The sequence below is a fragment of the Pan paniscus genome, chromosome 19 (assembly GCF_029289425.2).
Source record: "Pan paniscus chromosome 19, NHGRI_mPanPan1-v2.0_pri, whole genome shotgun sequence".
Lineage (NCBI taxonomy): Eukaryota > Metazoa > Chordata > Mammalia > Primates > Hominidae > Pan > Pan paniscus.
The window spans coordinates 19,391,480-19,413,468 of record NC_073268.2 but is presented as its reverse complement, the minus strand read 5'-3'; the positions used below and the strand labels follow the sequence as shown (position 1 = coordinate 19,413,468).

The window sequence follows — 21,989 nt, the reverse complement described above, 5'->3', positions numbered from 1 at the left end:
CCTCCTTTCATGCCTCACAGGGGACCCCCAGCCAGGAGAGGGCAAGGAGGCAGGGTGGGCACCCACAGCAGCCTCAGCTGGACAGAAGGGTCCTGCAGGCCTCACCCTGCTCAGGCAACAGCTCTGGAAGTTCCCTCAACACCAGAATCCTTCTGCAATCTGGAAACAGAGCTTCCCAAATTTTAGCAAGAGCACCTCTGCCCCTGTGCCCCAGAGCCCTAGTCCTGGCAGCCCTGTTTCCCCTTCAATATGAACCAACAGCCACTGACCTCTCACTCCCCAGCACAGATCCAGCTCCCAATCTCCTTAACATTCAGGCATGGAGACTCGACCACATCCCTGATCATCAGCTACGCCCTGGTCACGATCATGGACTTTCCCATTCCCCAGGGCCTGGCACTGACCACCCATCCAGGCTGGCATTCAGTACTGATGCCCACCCCTCCCTGTACTGGACGCAGTCAGCTCTAAGAAGGGCAGAGAAAACAGGTCTATGGGAGCTAAGCTATGAGGATGCAAAGGCCTAAGAATGATATAATGGACTTTGGGGACTTGGGAGTGGGGGAAGGGTGGGAGGGGGGTGACGGATAAAAGACTACACATTGGGTACAGTGCACACCAGTCAGGTGACGGGTGCACCAAAATCTCAGAAATAGCCACTAAAGAACTTATTCACGTAACCAAACACCACCTGCTCCGCAAAACCATTGAAATAAACATTACAAAAAACAGGTCTAGAGTGAGGTCAACTGCTGAGGCCTGGGAAGAAAGTGAGGGGGCAGGTGGGCTTGTCCTGGGGCCCATCGCAGGCCCCTGGGCGCTGAAGGGAGCCAAGGACTAAGAGGTGAGAGCCAGGCACAGGCTCCAGCGAGACCTGAAGAGATCATGGGGCCTGCAGGAGAGCCAGGGGGTGCGGGGGGTGGGCAGGGAGATCTCTGGGTGGACAGCAATGTGGGGTGAGGGTGGGAGGGAGATCCAAGAAGCTGCTCTCTCCTAAGTCAGGTCCTAGGCAGGCAGAGGGGCTCCTGGGACAGCCTGGGGCTGCAGGTGAGTCACCGGGAGGGAACTGGGTCAGGTGTAAAGAAACCAGCAGGGCCACCCCAGGGTGGCTGCCCCACCTGGGGGTTGGGGGTGGGGGGTGCCGGAGGAGGGAGTACGAGCAAGGGGCTAGCTAGAGTCCCTTCAACTTGGCCTCAGCTTCCTGCTGTTACCAACACCCCTTGCCAAAGTCCCCCTAGCTGGCCCCGAAGGGGGACAGGAGGGTCTGTCCCAAGGCCAGTTCCTTTCTCTCAGTCACAGTGGCCTCGGGCTGCCCTTGGAGTTTGTCCTAGGAAGTGGGTGCTGGGCCTGGATCCAGAGGGGAGGGGCCCCCAGATGGGTTTTAGGATTCGGGAAAGGGAGGGGAGAGATTGGGGAAACTGCTGTGGCCACCCCCTAGTCCCCCAGGGGCGAGGACTCACTCAGTTCCCAGTGGAGGAGAAGGAATGAGGGCCCTGGGCTCCTTCCAGTCGGGGCTGCCTGCTCAGGTGCGGCGCCTCCGGGGCTGCTTGTATAAGAAGGTGCAGCAGCCCGGCTGGAACTTCCCTCCCAGTGGCCAATGCCCCAGCAGCAGGGGCGGGCTCCAGGCCAGCTCCACCTGCCTGGGCCTTCCCACCTCTGGGCGGGGATGGTGACCGCACCCTGAAATCCCAGAGTCAGGACCAAGGGAAGAGTCTCAGAGGCCCCTTTATTGCACTGGCTTTGACCTGGCTTCCCAGAGCTCCATGAGTGGCCTCTTTGTGGGAGAGGAGGAGTCATCCCTGCTTACCGCCCGTGTCTCCCTCTCTCCCCTCTCAGAAGGGTTTGCTTCTGCCCTCTCCTGGGCAGCAAAGGAACAGGAGATGTCCCTCTCCTGGGACATCAACTCTTCCACAACAGGGCTGGGCACGCAGGACGCTCAGAAGAAGGAGCACGTGCCTGCCTTCAGCTTGTACTGTTCTTGTTGAAGGGAACAGGGTGGCCAACTCTAAAGGCCACCAGGCTGAAACTGAACCTGCTGGCCAGGGTGGGGCTTGGGGTCAGGGGGCCTGGAACTGTCCTGAACACAGCCACTTCCTGGCCGTGTGAGCTTCGTCCTGTCACTAAACCTCTCTGAACCTCTGTTTGTACTCAGGGCAAATGGAGGTGCCTACGCCTGCCTTCCAAGCTGCTGGGAGCTTAACCCTGGGTTACAAGCCTTTGAGCAAGAGCCCACAGGACTGTTAGCCCCTTTGGGACTGCATCTTACCACACTTTGTCCCCAGTGTCCAGCACAGTGACCAGCCCACCCCAAGTGCTCAATATGCGCGATTAGAGTGCATGGGGAGTGACAAGGCTGTAAAACACCATCCATGGCAGGAGCTCCTCTGTTCTGGGGGTCCCTGGCCCTGCCTGGTAGCCTGCCCTAAGCCCTGAGCTACTGCCTGACAGAAGGGCATCCCCACACACTCCCCAGTGCCCCCGTGCCATGCCATCCCCACATCCTGCCCCTCTGTTCTGCACCCACTTTCTTCTGAGATCCCTTCTCAGCAACAACCTTCTCCCCATCTTTAGCCTCCCCATCTCCTGCCCACCCACCTGAGCCTGGGGACGGTTCCATCCATGACCCTACACCCTCTCTGGCCACACTGTGTCTCTCTCCTTCTGCCCATTGTCCACACGCTCAATTCGCACCCTCACTTCACTACTGACCACCGCCCTCTGCCTTCAGCAGCCCCCTGACCAGCTGAGCGTCTAGTGGTCACTTAGGGTAAGTGTTATACGGCCTTTCTCTCACATGACCTTCCTGTGCGTCCTTCTTCTGGACACTTCTTGGCCTCTGAGCCAGCACTCTCATGCTTCTCTTCCCTTTGGCACCTAAATCCAGGTGGGCCCCATCTTTTTTCCACCCTGCTCCTCCCCAAGTCATCCCCCCCTCAGGAAGCAGCACCACTGTCTGCCCACGAGTGCCAGCTGGGAATCTAGAACTCAACCTGATTTCCCTCCCACCTCCCTCGGCCCCCAGACCCTGCCCATCCATCTCCCAAACCTCTGTTTCCACCACATGCCCACGAGACCACCAAGAGCTTCAGCCATTCTTGAAGCCCTGGCCACAGGGATTTTTTTCTCAATCCCATTCCTTTCTCTGCTAAAAGCCTCACAGCGGCTGCAGGATAATGTGCACATTCCTGGCAAGGGCCCACGAGGCCCTGCCCGGGTGGGCACCCACTCTCAACCCTATGCTCCACTCTGAGCCCCGGCCCCATGTCTTCTCTTGCTGGCCTCCTATCCAAGAGGGTGAGTCCCCCAGGATCGTGGCTGTGCCTCAGTCCTCTCCAGATCCGAAGGCTCACCAGGGCTTGGCAGGTATTCAGCTAGTTGATGCCTAATGAAGGAGTGAATGGGCCTGGAGGATCATGGTGGGGAAACTCTGCCTGGGACAACTAAGAGCAGGGATGGGGTTCCCTTGCAGGGGCAGGGCCAACTCCCTACCCTGGACTTTGTTGGCGGTGGAGCACCAGGGAGACCCACAGCTGCCTCTTGAATAAAGCTCTGTGGCAGGGAACGTGGTATTATTGCACACATCGCACAGGGGAGGAAACAGGACCAGAGATGCAAAGCGACTTGTGGAGGTCACATAGTGAATTAGGGCCACAAGTGGGGCCAGGGAGCTGCCTGTCTCTGGCCAATGTCCTAGATTCCCCCCCCTGGGTAAGTCCCCTACCCCTATCATCGGTGCCCCTCCCTCCATATGCCACTGCAACTGGGAACCTGCTGGGAGCTGGAGGAAGGATGGGCAGAGGGGCCACCTGGCAGGCGCCCTGGCAGCCGGGGTGATCTGTCTTCTCAGGAGATGTCAGGACCTGGGCAGTCTCCTTCCTCTTTGGTCCTGGGGCCTGGGGTGTTGGCCCTTGCAGACCTACAGAGCCCTGGCTCATAGGTAAAGGGCTGCCGCACCTCTGCGCTTCTCAACACACACTCTCTGTGCACTCTGTTTGAGCCAGACCCTGGGCCAGATGCGAGGTTCAAAGAGCAAGGCCATTCCCCCACCTCCAGGGGCTCCGCTCAGATGGGCAGGCACCCTCCCACCGTCACTAGGACAGAGTGGCAGTGCCCAGCCCCGCCCGCCGGGTGCCGTTCCCCACCCTGGCCACAAGGCGGCGGGCTACCGCTGCAGAAGCCTGAGTGAAGGCGGCGGAGACCCAGGGAAGCCAAACCAGGACTACCCAGACAGCCTGGGTGGACCCCCTGCTGCTGTCAAGCGCTTCGAAGCCTTACCTCGTTTAAGGCTCACAACCCTAATCCTTAAGTATTGTGCTTACACCAGAGGACGCTGGGCCTGGGGGAGCGTCCTCGCGTGTAAGTTAAGTGGCTGTCAGCAGCTGGCAGGTGACCCAGCAGAATCCAGTTCCCCTTTCCCTAGTCTCAAAACCTGAGCTCTGCATTGTAACGAGTCGGGCGGAGGGAACACCCAGCAGCGGGCCTACGGAGGCGTGTCTCCTTCGTCTGGGCATCCCGGACTCAGTCCTGGCACATAGTGGGCATCAGTGTTCATGGTAATGACATCAGGTACAGCGAAAGAAATCAGAGGCTCCCGAGGATCAGAGGTCATCTGTCCAACCCCTCCCTTTGGGCTAAAGAACAAACCGAGACCCTAAGAGAGGAAAAGAACTGCCCCTAGATCATCACACGGCCGGTGGCAGATGGCAGAACGGTTCTGAGCATCTTTTTTTCCCCTCGGGCTGCCCCTCTCTGAAAAGTTCCTAAAGTTCAAAATGTCAGGGTCGCCCAGAGTGTTCTGAGGATGTAAGACCTGTTTTTAAAACGTGCTCTATTTTCGATTTCCCAGATGAACACAACTGGACTCTGAAGAGGGGGGAAAAACAACCTCACTTAACCGGACGTCTTTCTGAAACAAACCCATCAAGAGTTCTTTAAAAAAAGGAACTGAAATGCTGGAAGCACCCTCAAAGGGAAGCAGACGCCTGACTTTCACATCCACCCTCTCATCTGACCCCAGACTCCTGGGAGACGGGCAAGTCGGTTGGGCCGGGGCAGGCCCGCAATCCCCCGTTCCGTGCCCAGATGCGCTTCGGAATACAGAACAGCTGGGACTTGGAAAGATAATATGGGGCACACACCTGCAGTAGGTTATATAACCTCCCAGCAGGGCTTGGGGCAGCAGCCGACCATCGAGCTCATTTGCATTTCTGCAGCGAAACATGAATATTCACACAAGTGCGATAAATAAAGACCATCAGCAGCCTCACATCAGTTCAAGCGCAATTTTGCCACCAATTGGATTACGAAAAGCCTCTGGGCTTCCAGGGAGCTTTGGAGCTTGGGAATTGCTGATGAGGGACTGCGGGCGTGCACCCCTCACGTTTCGCGGTTGGGGAGAGGGAGCTCATCCGAAGTCTTCGGACAGAGGTGGGCGTCGTGCCCGACGCTGAGCGGAGCGGGTCTCCTTGCGCCCCGGCTCCGTGCGGGCGCGGTCCCTAGCGCGCCACCCGCCTCCGCGCCCCAGCGCCCGGGGAGGTACCTGCTCTGCGCTCTCCTCCCGCGGCGGGACGTGCAAGTCCTGGATGACCTCGTAGACGTTCTCTGAGTCGCTGCGCGCCAGAGGCCGCGGGCACACCCAGGAGCCCGCCACGCTGCAGGCCTTGAAGCTGCCGCTGCTTCCTAGGAGGCCGGCGGGAGGCGAGACGGCGGCGCAGGCCAGGTCGTTCAGGGACTGCGCGGGCCGCACGGGCGCCGCGGGCCGCAGGTACAGGCAGGCTGGCAGGCCGGGCGCCAGGCTGCTGCGCTGGGTCGCGGCGCCGCGTTGCGCAGGGCCGCACAGGGAGCTGGCTCGGCCTCCGGACTCCTCGGGGGCGCCGTCGGGGCCCGCGGTCGCAGACGCGCTCACAAACCGGTAGTCGTAGGCGAGCGGCTCAGGGGCCGCGGGGCTCGGGTGGGGACCTGGCGGCGCGGCGGCGGCAGGGTTGCCCAGCGCGGGCAGCTCGCGCACGTACTGCGCAGGCAGGTAGAAGGGGCGGCCGCCGGGCTCACGCCGCACGTGCCACCAGTGCTCGGTGCTGCGCCGCAGCAGCCGGTAGCGCTCATTCGGCCGGATGGCCACGCGGCGCCCGTCCTTGCCGGTGTACTCGAAGGGGTGCTCCACCAGCACGTACACGTCCCCCACCACGTCCGCCGCCATCGCGGCCGCGGCGTTTTCCTGCGGGCAACAAGAAGGAGGGCCGCGGAGGTCAAGACCACCGAGCCTGGAATAGCCCCGCACTCGGGGACAGACTTGGGTTCGAGTCCCGATCCTGCACTCGCCGTTCGCCTTCGGGCCTCAGTTTTCCCATCTCTAAAATGGGAACTTGCATAAAATCACATGTAAGGCTTCCATTCTTACACTCAGTGCTGGAATTAGGACAGCCCTTCGTTCTGTGGGGTTGATTCTAAGATTTGACCCTTGCTTCAGTCCTGCGGTGGGGAGATTGTGGGTAGTCTTGGTCCAAATCGACTGCGAGGGAAGCCTTGGCTTTAAAACGAGGGGTGATTGCCCGCTCTAAGGTCGACACCACGCTTGCTTAATAGTTGACTGCGCCTTAGTTTTCCGTCAGTCAAGTAGGAAGAACACCCCATTTACTGCCGCTCCCCGGCTCTGTCCCGCCTGGAAGCCTCCCGCCCGCAGAGAATCCGCAGAGGGTCTCGTAGCACTGCCTCCCTCCAGGAGCTTGCGCCCCGACCCCCTGGTCAGAGTTGGAATGTGGGCTCTGTAGGGGGCCCAGCTAACAGCTCTACCTGGGGGCTGTCCCTGCCCCCCTTAGTCCGAGGGCCTTGATGTAGAGGCCTCCGCTGCCAATGCGGGGGAACCGGTTCTCTCGGTTTCTCTTTCCTTCCCCAGCTGCATCACCGCAGACGTGAGCCCGAGCCCGGCCCGCCCAGCCCGGCCCGCACCGCCCCCTGCTCTCCAGCTCTCACGCCGCCCCCCGAGAAAGGCCCTGCCCCTGTGGCCTGCCCACCTGCCCTGTGACCCCTACAGTGTCCCCACGAGTGGCTCCTGGAGAATGCACTCTGAGACAGTGACTATAAGTGCGGAGTCCCAGAGCAGGGCCACCCAAAGCTCTCCGGAGTGGTGGTCATAAGCCCCGCTCCCGCCCGGGCTTCGGGGTGTCAGGGATGGGGGAGAGCCTTACTAAATCTGTCTGCGCCCCTCCACCAAAGCCATGAGTCGGTGGTTTTCTCCGGAAGTGCATGGCCCCTCCAAACTCCCACACTGACCACACCTCTTCCTGCCCCCTAAGGTGGCCCGGACCCGGGGCCAGGAGACCGCCGCTTGCCGAGGCAGAGGAGCAGGTTCCAACGGGGGCCCCAGCAGGGCTCCTCAGCCACTTTGTCAAGCGTTCCTTGACGAGGAGAGGGTGTAAACTGAGTCACTAAGCACGTTGGGCCCCGGAGGCGGGGTCATCGAGCTGCCCGGTGCTGAACCAACAAACCCCAAGCAGGACACTCCCCCGGCGCCCCCTCCCCTTGGACCCCGCAGCGCACTCACGTCGGCTGGGCGGGCCTCAGGGAGCCCATGGGCTGGGTGGGCGGAGCCGGCGGTGGCTGCAGGTTAGGCCCCTACCATCGCCCTGGGCGGGGTTTCCAGGGGCGAGGCCGGAGAGGCTGCGCGGAACAGGAGCTGGCAAGCAGAGCGAAGAGGGACAGGGACGCTCAGGAGTGCTGTCACCGATACCCAAAGCAGCCGTGTCTGGGTGGGGCGAGGAGGAGCCTGAATGCCTCGGCTGGGGACCTTGGGGGGCATTGGGACGAGGTCCAGAGCAGAAGGCCGGCACCTGGAGCCGGGACTGCTGCGTCTGAAGGGGCACTGGCGGGTCGCGAGCAGAGCCCAAGGAGGATGGGACCGCCCCCGCTCCGCCTTCCCCCTCTATTCCCCGCCCTCCCACCCCCCACCCTTCACCCCCCACCCCCCGGGATTTGCTGTCCGGGAGTCCCTGCGTCCCTCCTGTGCGCGGCTCTGGGAATGCCGGGCTGGGGCTGGTTGTCTCGTGCGGGCGTTCCTGTTCCCGGGGAGGTCATTTGCACCCTGAATCACCCACTGCGAGCCCTTCCAACCGGATTGCAAATCCACCCGCTCCGGGCCCACCTCTTCCCCCACCAGGGCCTTTCCTGGAGCAGCCCGGCCGGGCCTGGAAAAACTCCGAGCGGGATTCCCAGCGCAGGGACGCCCACCGGAGCTCGATGTCTCGGGCTGGATAAGAAGGGGACCGGGCCTCGGTTCCTTCCCCGACCCTGGGGAAACGCAGAGAAGGGGAGGGATTGGGGAAGCCGGGAGGATCCCTGGAGCGCGACAGCGCACCAGTCGCCAGGAGGTCCCCTGCGTCCACTGCCCAGGCGACTCAAGCTACAGCGGCGTCAACGCCTGGGTCGGCGCTGGGGGCCTGGGCCTGCTCCCCTCCAGCCCCCAGATGGAGGGCAGCCCTTCGCCTACCTTCTCCTCCCCGTGGGATGCGGCCCGCGCAGCTCCCGCCCCAGCGCGGAGACAAGGGGAGCAGGCGCGCGGAGCTCCCGGGTGCGGACCCGCCACCTGCCGCACCCTTCCCTCCCCAACCCTGCCCTTTCCCCACCCCACTTCCCACCCCCAACCCCCGCTCGGCGCCCCACTCCCGACCCTGCCTGCCCGGGCACCTCGGGGCGTCCGCTCGCCGGCTTCGCCTCCACTTGCCCCGGCAGGCGCGCGTGGGCTCAGCGTCCCGCGCTCCCTCCTCGACTGTGCGGCTCCCGCGCTGCCGGGTTTCCTGTTCAACAATATAACCAGGGAGGCACCGGCGGAGAGCGCCGGGCAGAACTTCCTCCCGGACTGGGGCTGGGCTGCGGTTGCGAGAGACAATCCCCGGTGTCCTGGCTTCCTGTCCCCTCTGGGCCGGGCCAGCGCCTGAGGAGCGAAGACGCCACCCCCTCCCCTGCACTTCCCGGGATCCTGGGCCACACCTGGCTGTCTCCAGGGAGAAAGAGGCTGCGGGGCTGAGATGGTGGGACTGGGGAGGGCGGGAGCCTCCCCCGCAGCTTCGCCTGGCCAGATTGCCCTCCCACCATCCCCCACCCCCTCTTGATCCTTGTGGGGAAGGAGGGCCACCCTCCAATCCGTCCACAGGGTAAGCTCAGAACAACCTCCAGGAGTCCAGCCCCAGGGCCCTCCGCCTTGGGGGTCTTCTGTTTGGGACTTTTCTGCCTCTCTGGACAAGCAGCCTCGCCCTGATCTGAGCCTGCACTCACTCCAGACATTACAAGCCACAGCCCCAGCACACCCCCTGCCCTCAGGGGCCCCAAGGAACAGTTGTGCCTGTGGACCTGGCTGTGTGTGCCAAGAGCTGGCTGATTCAGGCCAGTGTTCTGGGAGGAAGAAGGGCCCACATCCCAGGCCATGGCCTCTCTTGACACCACCTCCTGGGGACCCAGGGTTGGGTGGGAAGCTGAATCTGGCCACCCAGATTCAGAGGAACTCCCTTACCTCTATATCTTTGCCTCTGCTAGGCATTGCCCACCTGTGAGTCCACACTTCCTCTGAGAATCTGTGTGTCTGAGCCTTGGTGGCACCTTGGGACCCTCCAGGGTGGGCACACAGCAGAACTCAGCATTGGTCTTTGGTGCCCGACATGCTTAGAAAATAGTGGCTGGTGCCGGGCACGGTGGCTCATGCCTATAATCCCAGCACTTTGGGAGGCCGAGGCGGGCGGATCATGAGGTCAGGAGATCGAGAAACCCTGGCTAACAGGGTGAAACCCTGTCTCTACTAAAAATATAAAACATTAGCTGGGCGTGGTGGCGGGAGCCTGTAGTCCCAGCTACTCCGGAGGCTGAGGCAGGAGAATGGTGTGAACCCGGGAGGCGGAGACTGCAGTGAGCCATGATCGTGCCACTGCACTTCAGCCTGGGTGACAGAGCAAGACTCCGTCTCGAAAAACAACAACCAAAAAAGAAAAAAAAAATCGTGGCTGGAGGAATCTTCTCTCCCTCCCTACCTTTTAGGTCCCTCTCCACCTGCAGCACAGCCAGGCAGCGGCTGGCAGTGGTGATGGTCTTTGCGTGGGGTCAGGCAGGTATGATGCCCCACTCTGCTGCTTGGTGGCTGGTAGGCCTTGGGAGTTCTGCCTTATCTCTGCAGCTCAGATTTCTTTCCTGTCAATGGGATAGTAACACCCACTTCACTGGATTATTGGGAAGATTAAATGAGGTCCACTAAGCAGTGCTTACCACATGCCCAGCGCACACAATATATCAGCTATTTTTTTTAAGACAGAGTCTCACTCTGTCTCCCAGGCCGAAGTGCAGCGGCACGATCTTGGCTCACTGCAACCTCCGCCTCCGGGTTCAAGTGGTTCTCCTGCCTCAGCTTCCTGAGTAGCTGGGATTACAGGCACCCGCCATCATGCCCAGTTAATTTTTGTATTTTTGTAGAGACAGGGTTTCACCATGTTGGCCAGGCTGGTCTTGAACTTCTGACCTCAGATGATCCAACCTCCTCGGCCTCCCAAAATGCTGGGATTACAGGTGTGAGCCACCATGCCGGGCTACATCAGCTATTATGACTACTTATATTATATGATAAGCTCTTGGGGGTTGGATTGGAATCTCCAAACCACCTGTCCTCCTTCAGAGAGAAGAGGAGAAGGGGAAGTCTCAGCTACTCAGGAGGCTGAGGCAGGAGAATTGCTTGAACCCGGGAAGTGGAGGTTGCAGTGAGCCAAGATCACGCCACTGCACTCCAGCCTGGGCATTGGAGTGAGACTGTATCCAAAAAAAAAAAAAAAAAAAAAAAAAAAGGAGGGGAGAAGGGGAAACAAGTGGCCTCAGGGGCGCTTTGCTGAGGCTGGAGAGGGCCTGAACCCACCGGCAGGGCAGCACCAGGTCACGTGCTGTGGCCCTCCTCTGGGCCTCCCTCTCCCAGTTTCTCTTCTCTTCTCCGGGCCTACCATCTACTGTCCTGGAGGGAGGTGAAGCCCTTGGGGGAAGCTGGGGCACCTAGATTGGCAGAGGGTGCCACCTTGTAATCTGAAAGGGGCCTTTAAGGACAGGAAATCTCAGACCTGAATGTTGTCTGTTTCCATCCCATTTTACTGCAACCTGATTTCCCTGAGAATTAAGTCTGTTTCCTGCTCCTGTTCTTAAAATAGACAGTGGTGTGGGCCTCCCCTTGGAGGGGTCCCCTGGGCTTCTCCTGGAACTTCTGAGGAAGGTCAGCAGCCAAGTAAAAGTCATTTTGAACCCTAAAACCATGAGCCCTGAATCGGGGGATCCACTTAAATAACCCTTCTTTCCTGAGCCCCATCTCTCCTTTATTTCTCCTCTGAGAAATGTCCCCTGTATCCTGAGGTTTCACATGATCCAGTGTCAAGGGTCTGTGTTTTGACATTTAAGTCACAGGAAAAGAAGCTACCGGCGTGGGATCAGCTTGAGTTGTTATACAAGTGTGGGTACACCTCCCCAGAGACCCTGAGATCCTACCCCAGGAAGAGCCTGACTGCTGGGCTTGGCAAGGTGGTTTTCTTACTCTCTTCTCCCTGCCCACTCCTGGCATGCATGCCCTCTGCCTACAAGTGTTTGCCACGGACCTCCCAAGCCTTCCCCCCTGCCAGGGACTAACATGAGGGTAGGGGACCCTGACAGATGGTAACGGATGGCTGGTGGTCTCCCCCCTGGCAGTGGCAGTGTTAGAATTCAGAAGCCAGACCAGTGATGAGAAAGATCAAGTCTTTACTGCAAAATCATTCAAAACTCACACGGCAGCAATTCCTTCAATACATTGCAAAGACTCCTCAGGGCCAGAGCCCTGCTCACTAGGAACAGTGTATTGCATAAAATAACATTTTAAAAATAGTGTGGGCACTACCTTTCTGAGGGAGGGGAGGCGGGAAGAGTCAATGCATCTGAAAGCACTGGCAGCTTCTGGGGAACGGGCCCCCCAGGGCCTCAAACCTGCTGCCTCCGAGGGCACCTTCGGGGAGAATCCTTACAGGCCCAAGCCCTCCCCAGGCCAGGCTCCTGCCCACTCAGGGATGGGGCAATGAGGGCTCTGACTAGGCTGGGCTTGTGGTGGACCGTTAATGTGGGCCATGGTGGTGCATAATCCAGCTCCTGGCTTAGGAGGCAATGGCGTCTGGGCACAGGTGTGTGCCATGACCGGGAGAAGCTGTGCGCAGCCTCCACCTGCCTGCCACCGTTGCCTCTGTTCTGCTGCACAGGCATCCAGCTCCAAGGCTGGGTGGGTGACTCAGCAGCTAATCGCCCCCAGGGAAGGGTGGGGGTGGGCTCATCTCTGACAGTGACATGCGGCTCTCCACCTGAGGCCTGACTCCAAGCTGAGCGCAGGTAAGACAGCTAGGACTGAGGGCCTGCTAGGTCCAGGAGAGGTGGGGGAAGGCGACAGAGAGACCAGCAAACCCACATTTCCCGGAAGCCTGGAGGGTCTGACCACCACTTTGAAAACAATTCCAGGCTCCCACCCCAGCCCCAAGGCCCCTTCAAAGGCAGTCCTGCTCCGGGGAAGTTCTTCAGTCTCCAGTGTCCCAGCTGGGCAAGTTCAGTGATGCTTTGGGAATTCATGGCTTTGTGAGGTGGTGGCTGCATCCACAGGGCAGTTCCCCCGCACGCCCTGCACAGCTTAGGACCAGGTCACTTCTCCACAGTGCAGGGCGTGGCTGCCTGCCCTCTCTGGGGTCCTGCCTATCTGTGCCCTGGCAGGGGTCAGTCAGGCAGAGAGTGTGACCCTGGGCACCCACCAAGGTGGGCCTGGAGCATCTGCAGCAGCGCCCCTGTCTGTAGAGGGGTGAGGAGCGCACGGGGATCGGGGGTGGGCAAGACGGCGACCCTCCATAAACCGAGGAGGGCTCAAAGTGCTGACAGTGCTGGTTTCCAGTCATTTCTCCTTCTCCTAATGGGGCCAAGGCCCCAGGCTAGAGAAGAGCTAGGGGCTCTGACGCTGAGAAAGCGGTGGGCTCAGCAGGCGAGACGCACTGGGGTGGGGAGTAAAGAGGACGCAGAGGAACCGGGGTCGCCAGGACTGGCCCTGCCCTGCTGAGGGGCGGTTTGGCACTGGCAGTGAGGGCCAAGGAAAGGCACTGGGTGGGCCCATAGACCCTGTCCCAGCAGTGGCCTGCCCACCAGCCACCCGCTGCCTCTAAGCCAGGCCTGAGTGGCTCCTGTGCATCCGCTGGGGGTGAGAATGTCTGGATTTCATGGGTGACTCACGTAGGGTCAAGAATAAAAAAATACTTTCTGTTGAAATATGAATGGGAAAAACCCACCTTAAAAAACTAGACCTTTTAATCAGGAATGTGGAATTGAAAATGCTCCCCAAGTACCCTTTCCACAGTGTTTGGGCAGCCCTAACGGAGGTGCCGGGACGCTGGTGAGCCAGGGCCTGGTGAGTAAAAGGCCCTGTCTACCCCAAGACAGGGAGCATCTGGTGGTGGCCACGCCTCCTGCAGCAGAGGGGTGGGGGGAGGGCCAGGGGACACCACGGGGACTTCCTGGGCTTTCTCTGGGAGGCCGGTGCTCTGGTCACATCTGAGGGTCTTCCTGACAAGGGGACACAGCTGTGACACGGTGAGTATCCTGGGCTGATGGCAAACCCAGCCGGGATGGCTGAGCCACACTCACCCCCGGCTTTCAGAGCGGGGTCAGCAGATGGGCATCAGGCGAAAATGTTCTGTTCCTGGTACTTGCGCCGGCGGGCACAGCGGGGGCAGCCCTTCTTCACCACAGCCTGGCAGCTCTGGTGGAAGACGGTCTTGCACTCGGCACACCTGGGGAGAGAGCAGTAGGCCTGCTGGTGCCGGCTGGGCTGGAGGTTGCCCTGTGGCCACGCTGGCCAGCCCTTTTGACCAGAACCCACGATACGGCTGTGATGTACTGTGTAACCCATGCACGCACACTCTCCGTTCTGGAACAGGAGAGTCTCGAAACAGTGCTTACCCATACGTCACACAATGCACACTGATATTCTCTGTCCTATTACATTTTTTATAAATGCTGCTTGAGATTCATTAAAGATCTCTTGCCTATATTTAAAAAATATTTACGGCCAGGTGCAGTGGCTCACGCCTTTAATCCCAGCACTTTGGGAGGCCGAGGTGGGCGGGTCACAAGGTCAGGAGATCGAGACCATCCTGGCTAACACAGTGAAACCCCGTCTCTACTAAAAATACAAAAATTAGCCGGGCGTGGCGGTGTGCGCCTGTAGCCCCAGCTGCTGGGGAGGCTGAGGCAGGAGAATGGCATGAACCCGGGAGGCAGAGCTTGCAGTGAGCCGAGACTGCGCCATTGCACTCCAGCCTGGGCGACAGAGCGAGACTCCATCTCAAAAAGAAAAAAAAAAATTTTTTTTACTTATTTTATTTATTTATTTTTCAGAGTCTTGCTCTGTTGCCCAGGCTGGAGTGCAGTGGCACGATCTCGGCTCACTGCAACCTCTGCCTCCCGAATTCAAGTGATTCCCCTGCCTCAGCCTCCCAAGTAGCTGGGATTACAGGTGCCCACCACCACACCTGGCTTACTTTTGTGTTTTTAGTGGAGACGGGGTTTCACCATGTTGGCCAGGCTGGTCTTGAACTCCTGACCTCAAGTGATCCACCTGCCTTGGCCTCCCAAAGTTCTGGGATTACAGGCGTGAGCCACCACTCCCGGCCAAGATGGTATAATTTTAAAAACTCAGCCCCAGGCCCATTCAGGGCTGAATCCCGGCCAGTGGACACCGACAGAAAAAGAACTAATGTTCCCAGTTCAGTTTTCTGCACCCACATGGGTTGCAGGAAGGTCTGGACAAATTTTTCCATTGAGAGGTTGCAGATAATGAGCAATAACTGGGAACAAGAGTGATCATTTCAGCAACAGACACAGTGGCAGTGGCAGGTACCACCCACCAGGTGCCACTTTGTGCCTGGTCTCATGCCAACAGTGCAGGGTGGTAACTCATACAACCCTCCTCAACCCATGCACACACTGAGGCGCCAGGAGGCTCCACTCAGAGAGCCGGCAGCCACCTCTTCTTTAGGAAGACAGATGGTTCTGTAGAGGCAGACGAGTCCTGGGAAAGCTTGTCTTATCCCCTGAGCTGGACTGGAGCTGGCCATGACTGCCCAGAGCATGGGCTGCCCCAACAACTGCACCACCCCTTGGCACAGCACAAAGTGGATGTTCAATACGTTCCTGCCCACAGAGCGAAGCCTGCTGCCCTGCGTGCTTGGGCCAGGCTGTGGGTGTGGGGAAGGGTGGGGCTGGAAGGCGGCTGGCTGGGTGTCCCGCATACCTGACTGTGGTGTCAAACTCAAAGGGGAAGATGATGTCGTGGTGCTGGCAGATCTGGCAGATGAAGCCGCGCTGGGTGCACAGGTCGCAGTGGTAGACATGCTGGGAGGCAAATTCAATCAGGGCCTTGAGGAATCCTTCATACACCCCGTCTGCGATCTGCGGAGGGCAAGTAGGAATCCTTCATACACCCCGTCTGCGATCTGCGGAGGGCTGGTAAACTGAGGCCCCAGGCCTTTCAAGCAGCTGCACTGAGGTGCCATAGCACCCTGCCTGGAGAACTTCTACCCCCCGTTTCCACACGGGCAAGAAAAGAAAACCTCCCTGAATCAGGCTGAGCAATGCCAGCGTCCAGCCCGTGGGCACTGAGGTCACTGGGGGCTAATGGGATTTATAGATGAGACCCAAATTCACTGTACCCTCCCCTTGGGGAAAGGAGTATTCCAAACTCTCTTCCCTGTGATCCTGGGGTTGCTGGAGTGCTTGTTTATTCCAGGGGTGCTGGGGGTATCCGTCCCTGCCCAGGAAGCTGGGGAAGCAGGGCAACCCACCCTGAGCTGCAGAAAAGCTACAGACTGCTGTCTTCTTCAGTAAACTACAGACACCCCCTGTCCCATCTTCCTTGCTGACTTCTCTGGGAATGAAGTCTCTCTAGAGGTCTGGGCAGGGGAAGCATGACACTCTCACCTGCTGGAGGTCAGCAACACTGAACCTATGCGGAGATTCCAAGAGATAATTCCTGTGGTTGAGCCTTCAAACAAAACACAAGCGATTCTTTAGAAAGGTTTCCAGAACCCAGGCTAGCCTGTGTTGTTTGTTTACACTCCCCTGGCGCTGCTCACCAGGCAGACACCCCCCGCCTGGGCGGGGCAGGGGCTAGGAGTGTAATTCGGCCTGCCTGGGCTTGGGGCCTGGTCTTCAACGTAACTAACTAGCTGGTGGGACCTTGGGCATGTTACTTAACCTCTCTGAACCCTGGGTTTCCCTCTCTGGGAAATGGAGTTGTCTGGATTAAGTAACTTATTTAAAGCATTTGGCTTGGTGCCAAGCTCACAGTAAACACGTAATTAATCATGAGAAGGAGGATGGGTGCAGACACCTGGGACCAGGAACTGGGCTAAGAGCTTCATACACATTCATTCATTTGATCCTCACAATAATTCTGTGAGGCTGGTACTATCACAATCCCAACTCTGAGAAGAGGAAACAGAGAGGTTAAATCACTTGCCTGAGGTCACACAGCTAATAGGTGGGAGAGCTGGAGTTTGAACACAGGGGCCTGGCTCCAGAGCCTGCACCCCTGTCTACCTGGCAAATGCCTAGAGATGCAGGCTGTTGTCATTATTGCCACCATTACATACCAGGGACAGTGCTGGGGACAGCAATGCACAGGATATGGCCTCTGCCCTCCTGTGGCCCCTGGTTTGGCCGAGGGACAGACATTCAAGTGTCTGGTTTCAGTGCTACACGAAAGCAACTGAGACGTGTCCTAAGCACAGCAGATCCCATTTCGGAGGTGGCCGGGGGAGCAGAGAACAATGGCTCAGCCGCCAACGCAGCTCTAGTTTCTACCACACCAATGGGAGGGATCCAGCGGGCCCCATCCTGATGGGGAGGAAACACCTGCAGAAAGTCCCTTAGTGCAAAACCTGCCTGGCCTGGCTGTGTGTGTTTACATGGGTACTGGGGGTGGGAGGTTACTCCAAGTCAGAGGATGCTTGGGAACCTGCTCCAGGATGCCCCAGACATCTGGGGACAGGATGGTGCCAGCCCAGGGTCTGGGCCTCCGGGGTGCAAACTGTGGAGCATCTGGAATGGGGGCTTGGCCTTGTCCCAGCTGGTGGCTCAGCTGTGGTCCAGGGGAGCCCAATCCGGGGTGGAGAGGGTGAGTCTCACCAAGCAGCCACACAGGCCAAGATGCCAACTGGCCCCTCAGTTTACCATGCTGGTGTCCCCAGTAAACTTCCTGCACTCTAGGAAGGGAAGCTGCCATTTGTCACCAAGAAAACATGGGACACAGCGGGCTGGGGGGACACAGGTTGGCCTTCAGCTGGCAGGAGGGTGGGCTGATCTGGATGGAGAATTAGCTTTGCCATCTGTCCTCTGACCACAGTCGTGGAAGCCCTGGGAGCCCCTGTGCCCTGGGCCTGTCACCCTCTCAGCAAGGACTTGGAAGTGGCTTCTCCGCAGTGCTCAGTCAAGGCCAGAGGGGAGAGGGCGCTGACCCAGGGGTGAGAGGCCACTTCTCCTCCTGGCCTCCAGGAGAGAAACTCTCATGCACTGGGGCACAGTCAGGCCTACTTGGGGCCTCAGTTTCTCCACCCACATAATGAGGAGAACCCTCTTTGTCCTCTGGTGTGAGGCTGGCTACCTGGGAAAGAGACCAGAGGAATCTGGACAGCTCTCCGGGAGAGAAGAAGATGAGGGGAAAGGTCGAATCTTAGCTCCTGGAACCGATGAAGTGATGGGGAAGGAAAGGGCCAGGCAAGGGCTGGAAGATCCAGGGGACATGGGTGGGGGGCCTGGGTGCCACCTGTCTCCTGAGCCCTGGCTCCTCCTCTGCCCACCCCTTCCCGGCTGTCGGGAGGGACAATGAGGTCTGGTGGGTGGACAGGGTGTGGGGCATTTCTGTGATGGCTTCCTCCCAAGGGCTGGAGAGGACACTGTCAGGGGCTTCTCTGGCCCTTGGAGACATGTCCCAGGTCTGCCGGAGAGAACCCGGCCAGGCAGCTGCCACTAGTGCAGGACAGCTCCTCCCTGACTCCCTGACATCCAAGACCTTCCCATGTCTCAGCCCTCTCCTCTCAACCTTCCCTCTGGCTGACTCGGTCCAGGCCCAGCTCCCTGGGCTAATTACTAACACCAGCTGCCACCCAGGGCTCTCCCCTTCACCAACTGCACTCCACTGGGGCCAGAATGGTCTTTTTGTGTGTTTGTTTTGTGTTTTTGAGACAGAGTCTCACTCTGTCTCCCAGCCTGGAGTGCAGTGGCGTGATCTTGGCTCACTGCAACCTCTGCCTCCTGGGTTCAAGTGATTCTCCTGCCTCAGCCTCCCTAGTAGCTGGGATTACAGGTGCCTGCCACCACGCCCGGCTAATTTTGTACTTTTAGTAGAGACGGGGTTTCACTATGTTGGCCAGGCTGGTCTCAAAATCCTGACCGTAGGTGATCCAACCGCCTTGGCCTCCCAAAGTGCTGGGATTACGGGCATGAGCCACCGCACCTGGTCTTTTCAGAGTGGTCTTTTCTAAGCCGCTGACCGGAAGTGACAGCCCTGTGCTCAAAACCCTTCAATGGTTCCCCACAGGTGGCAGATCAAATCCAAAGGCCTCGAGGGCCCTGCACCTGAAGCCCAGCTGCCCAGAGCCCCTCAAGGGTGTCAGTGAGCTGTGCTCCTGCCAGCCTCTTGCTACCGGTCTCTTAGCCAGGAAAGCCAGGTTCTCCCCTGCCCTTTCTACTCTTTTCTCATTTTTCTAAGCCCCAGTTCAACAGACACACAATGCCACTGGTGTGGCAACATGTGTGTGTGGATGGAGTGAGGTGCAGAAGCAGGTGGTGGTGGGCTCTGAGAAGGGCTGATTGAATGGTCTGCTTTATTCCCTTTCATAAATTTTCCTCGCTTGGAAGATTGACCTTTGTAAAGAAGAAAAACATTTTAGAAGGAAAAAGGAAAATATCTCTGCACGCTCTCAGCTCAGATGCCATCTCCTCTGGGAGCTCCTCTGGCCCCTGCCAAGGCTGGATCAGGTGCCCTCAGGGCACACACGATGCTGACCCAGGGCCATCTGTGGCCCAGACTCTGGGTCCCTCATGCAGCCCTCACCACTGCTCAGGAGGCCACAGGAACAGAGGAATCACTGGCCCATTTTATAGACGGGAAAGCTGGACCCGGAGAAGTGAAGCAACTTTCCTGACTCACAGTGGGTGAGGGCCTCCCACACTCTTTCCCCTGCCCCATGCTGTTTCCATGGGACTTCCACAGGCATGGGAAGCAGGCTGAGCGCATAGCAGGAGTACAGCGCTGCTGCCCAGGGATGGAGCAGGAGGGTCAGGGAGAGAGAGACAGGGCTGCCCCTGGTGCCCACAGAGACAGGTCTGTAAAGCCGATGAACAAACTCTCAGCAGGGCGGGGATGGGTGAATGGGGCTGGGGTCCACAACCCACCCCACAGGCATCTGGTCTACACAGGTCTGCATGCCTGTGCAGGTACCTGGCTCCTTGACCAAGGAGGGTGATAAGGCCCCACCTGACCCCAGAGATTTCGCCACCTGGTTAGGTGGGCAGGAGGATAGTCTCTCTGGAGCCCTGGGTCATGGACTCTCAGAGGTAGGGAGTGAGTCAGCGCTTGCCAAGAGGTGGAGACCCAGTCACCCATGATGCTTGGGATGGGCAGAGCCTCCTGGGGTGAAGTCTTCTAGGGTCTAGGGTCCCACATGGTGGTCCCTGGAAGGCTTTCTGTTCTTCCAGGCCCTACAGAGGAGACCAAGGCTCAGCTGGCAGCTGTGGGGCCAAATTCTCCTCTCTGCCTAGGGGAGAGCCCCCTGCAGTACCCCTTGAGAGCCCCTGGGGACCTGCTCGAGGCACACCCTGGCCCTGAGGAGGCCCGGCTCTGGGAGCACTGCAGCCAGGATGGAGGAGGCAGTCTTCAGAGAGGCGCTCTCTGGGCCAGCCCTGTGGGGAGGGAAGGCCAGACGGGGGAACCTGGAGGGGCTTGTGAACTGGTCCCTGCCCCCAGAAACCCAGCAGAGGTGGATTTGAAGCCCATTCTGGGCAGTAGGCACCGGCAGGCTTCTCCGCCTGAGGTCTGCCCTCCTGAGGGTGCTGGGAGAGTACAGCCCTGGGAAGACTGCAGCCTGGGCGTGACCTGAGGACTAGGAAGCGTTTATGACAGGCATGGAGAGGCCTAAGTCCCTGCTGAAGCCCAGCATCACATCCCATTCCTGAGCACCAAAGGCCCCAGGCCCTGGGTAAGAGAAGCTTCCTGAAGGGCATCCTGAGGGCCCCGCCCGGATCACATCTTCTTTGGAGAATTTCAGGAGGGAGGCTGGCATGGGCCAGACAGGGAAGAGACGGGAACATCTGGCCCTCGCCTGCCTCTCGCCACACTCCCCACTTCCCTCCTCACTGTAGCCAAAGTTCTCCCTGGGCTTTCCACCAACGGTGCCTTCGTTCATGGCCTGTGCGTGCCATTCCTTCTGTCTAGAATGCTCTTTCCCCCTGTGCTTCTCCTTTCTGATTCTTCCTAATTTTTCAGGTCTCACCTTAGAAGTCACTTCCTCCAGGAAGTCCTTCCTGCTTTGTCCTCCTCTGATCTGGGCTGGATGTCAAGCCTCTGTGCTTCCAGGACGTCCTGCCTCTCACCCTCAGCCCCGGATGGAGTTGCTGGCTTTCCCACCTGTCTCCCTCTCACCCTCAGCCCCGGATGGAGTTGCTGGCTTTCCCACCTGTCTCCCTCTCACCCTCAGCCCCGGATGGAGTTGCTGGCTTTCCCACCTGTCTCCCTCTCACCCTCAGCCCCGGATGGAGTTGCTGGCTTTCCCACCTGTCTCCCTCTCACCCTCACCCCCGGATGGAGTTGCTGGCTTTCCCACTTGTCTTCCCTGCCAGGCCAGAGACTTCCGGTGGGTCGGCCCTGGCTCTGTCCTGCTCATTGTTGGAGCCCACATGCCTCGCCAGGTGTGCAGTGCTTAGTATGTTCTCAGTCCATGTTTTTGAGTGAACAAATAGATACATGAACAAAACCCCAAAATCACCCCCAAAAGATGTGATCATTTCCCAGGCCCAGTGGGAAGATCTCTGCCCAGGTTTCCTCCAGGTGGACGCCTTGCCCTGGGCACTGCCCCTGTGTGTGTGTGCGTGTGCACGAGTGCCTGCATGTGTGTACATTTGTGCACATGTGCATGGGTGTGGATGTCTATGCATTTGTGTATAAATTTATGTGTGTGGGTATGTGTGCACATGTGTATGTGTGTCTGTGTGTACATGTGCATATAAGTATGTGTTTGTGTGCATGCATGTGCATGTGTACGTGCACTCACACGCATACACGTAGAGGTTGCTCACCTCTTGCTGAGCTCCTTCAGGGCGCCACTCCGGCACAGGCCCAGGTAATCCCCCAGGAGCTTCAGCTGCTCCCGGCTCCTCCCAATGAGGTGCATCCGCTCCACATGCTCGTACAGAGACGCGTTCACCATCTGCAGGTTGATGAGGGGCTGGGCCCGGATCTGTGTCAGAAACTTCAGGGCCTGCCTGCAGATCTGGGGGTACCACCAGGCATTGGGGATGGGAAGGAATGGCTGTTCAGTGAGCACTGCCTGGCCAGGTGCCACATGACCTGCTCACTTACCTGAGGGGCTATCTTCATTTTACAGATGGGGAAACTGAGGCTCAAGGAGATGAAGAGATTTGGCTAGGGTCACCCAGCTTGTAAATGGTACAGTCAAGCTCTGAACCCAGTTTATCTGACTCCCAAACCCGCTCTCCCTCTAATGGCAAGGGTCACTGCCCCCTCCCCAATCATGCTGAGATGAGGGAGGGACTGCTCTGATAACGCCCCCTCCCTCTGGGCCTCACAGATCCTTCCCACTCTTTCCTGTCCTCCCAGCCCCTATTTCCCCCCACTAAAGGAAACAGGCACTCCCTTCTGTGCCCTGACTCAGGAACCAGGTGACGGGCTGAGTCAGGCTCCAGCC

The 21,989-nt window shown here is 58.9% G+C and overlaps 2 protein-coding genes across 11 annotated transcripts in view; both read right to left on the bottom strand.

Annotated features, from left to right (window-relative positions):
* Positions 1-8,888, bottom strand: part of ARHGAP27 (Rho GTPase activating protein 27) — a 39,156-nt gene extending 30,268 nt beyond the window's left edge. For 2 of the 6 annotated variants that reach the window (XM_034941624.3, XM_055101447.2), the window contains exons 1-4: positions 8,680-8,885; positions 8,138-8,283; positions 7,541-7,672; positions 5,540-6,214 (exon numbers count right to left, since the gene is read on the bottom strand). In XM_034941624.3, coding sequence (XP_034797515.1) covers positions 5,540-6,196 — 657 coding nt within the window. In that variant the 5' untranslated portion in view covers positions 6,197-6,214; positions 7,541-7,672; positions 8,138-8,283; positions 8,680-8,885. Of the gene's footprint in view, positions 1-5,539; positions 6,215-7,540; positions 7,673-8,137; positions 8,284-8,482; positions 8,591-8,679 lie in introns of those variants that run through there. The other 4 variants (XM_055101448.2, XM_034941626.3, XM_034941628.3 and 1 more) reach the window with 4 other exon arrangements.
* A 2,837-nt stretch (positions 8,889-11,725) lies between these two features.
* The window catches only part of PLEKHM1 (pleckstrin homology and RUN domain containing M1), a 55,483-nt gene continuing 45,219 nt past the window's right edge, over positions 11,726-21,989 (bottom strand). For all 5 annotated transcript variants that reach the window (XM_034941621.3, XM_008954908.4, XM_034941620.3 and 2 more), the window contains 4 exons: positions 21,361-21,554; positions 15,985-16,048; positions 15,299-15,456; positions 11,726-13,796 (listed from right to left, as the gene is read on the bottom strand). In XM_034941621.3, the coding sequence (XP_034797512.2) occupies positions 13,685-13,796; positions 15,299-15,456; positions 15,985-16,048; positions 21,361-21,554 (528 nt within the window). In that variant the 3' untranslated portion in view covers positions 11,726-13,684. The remainder of the gene's footprint in view (positions 13,797-15,298; positions 15,457-15,984; positions 16,049-21,360; positions 21,555-21,989) is intronic.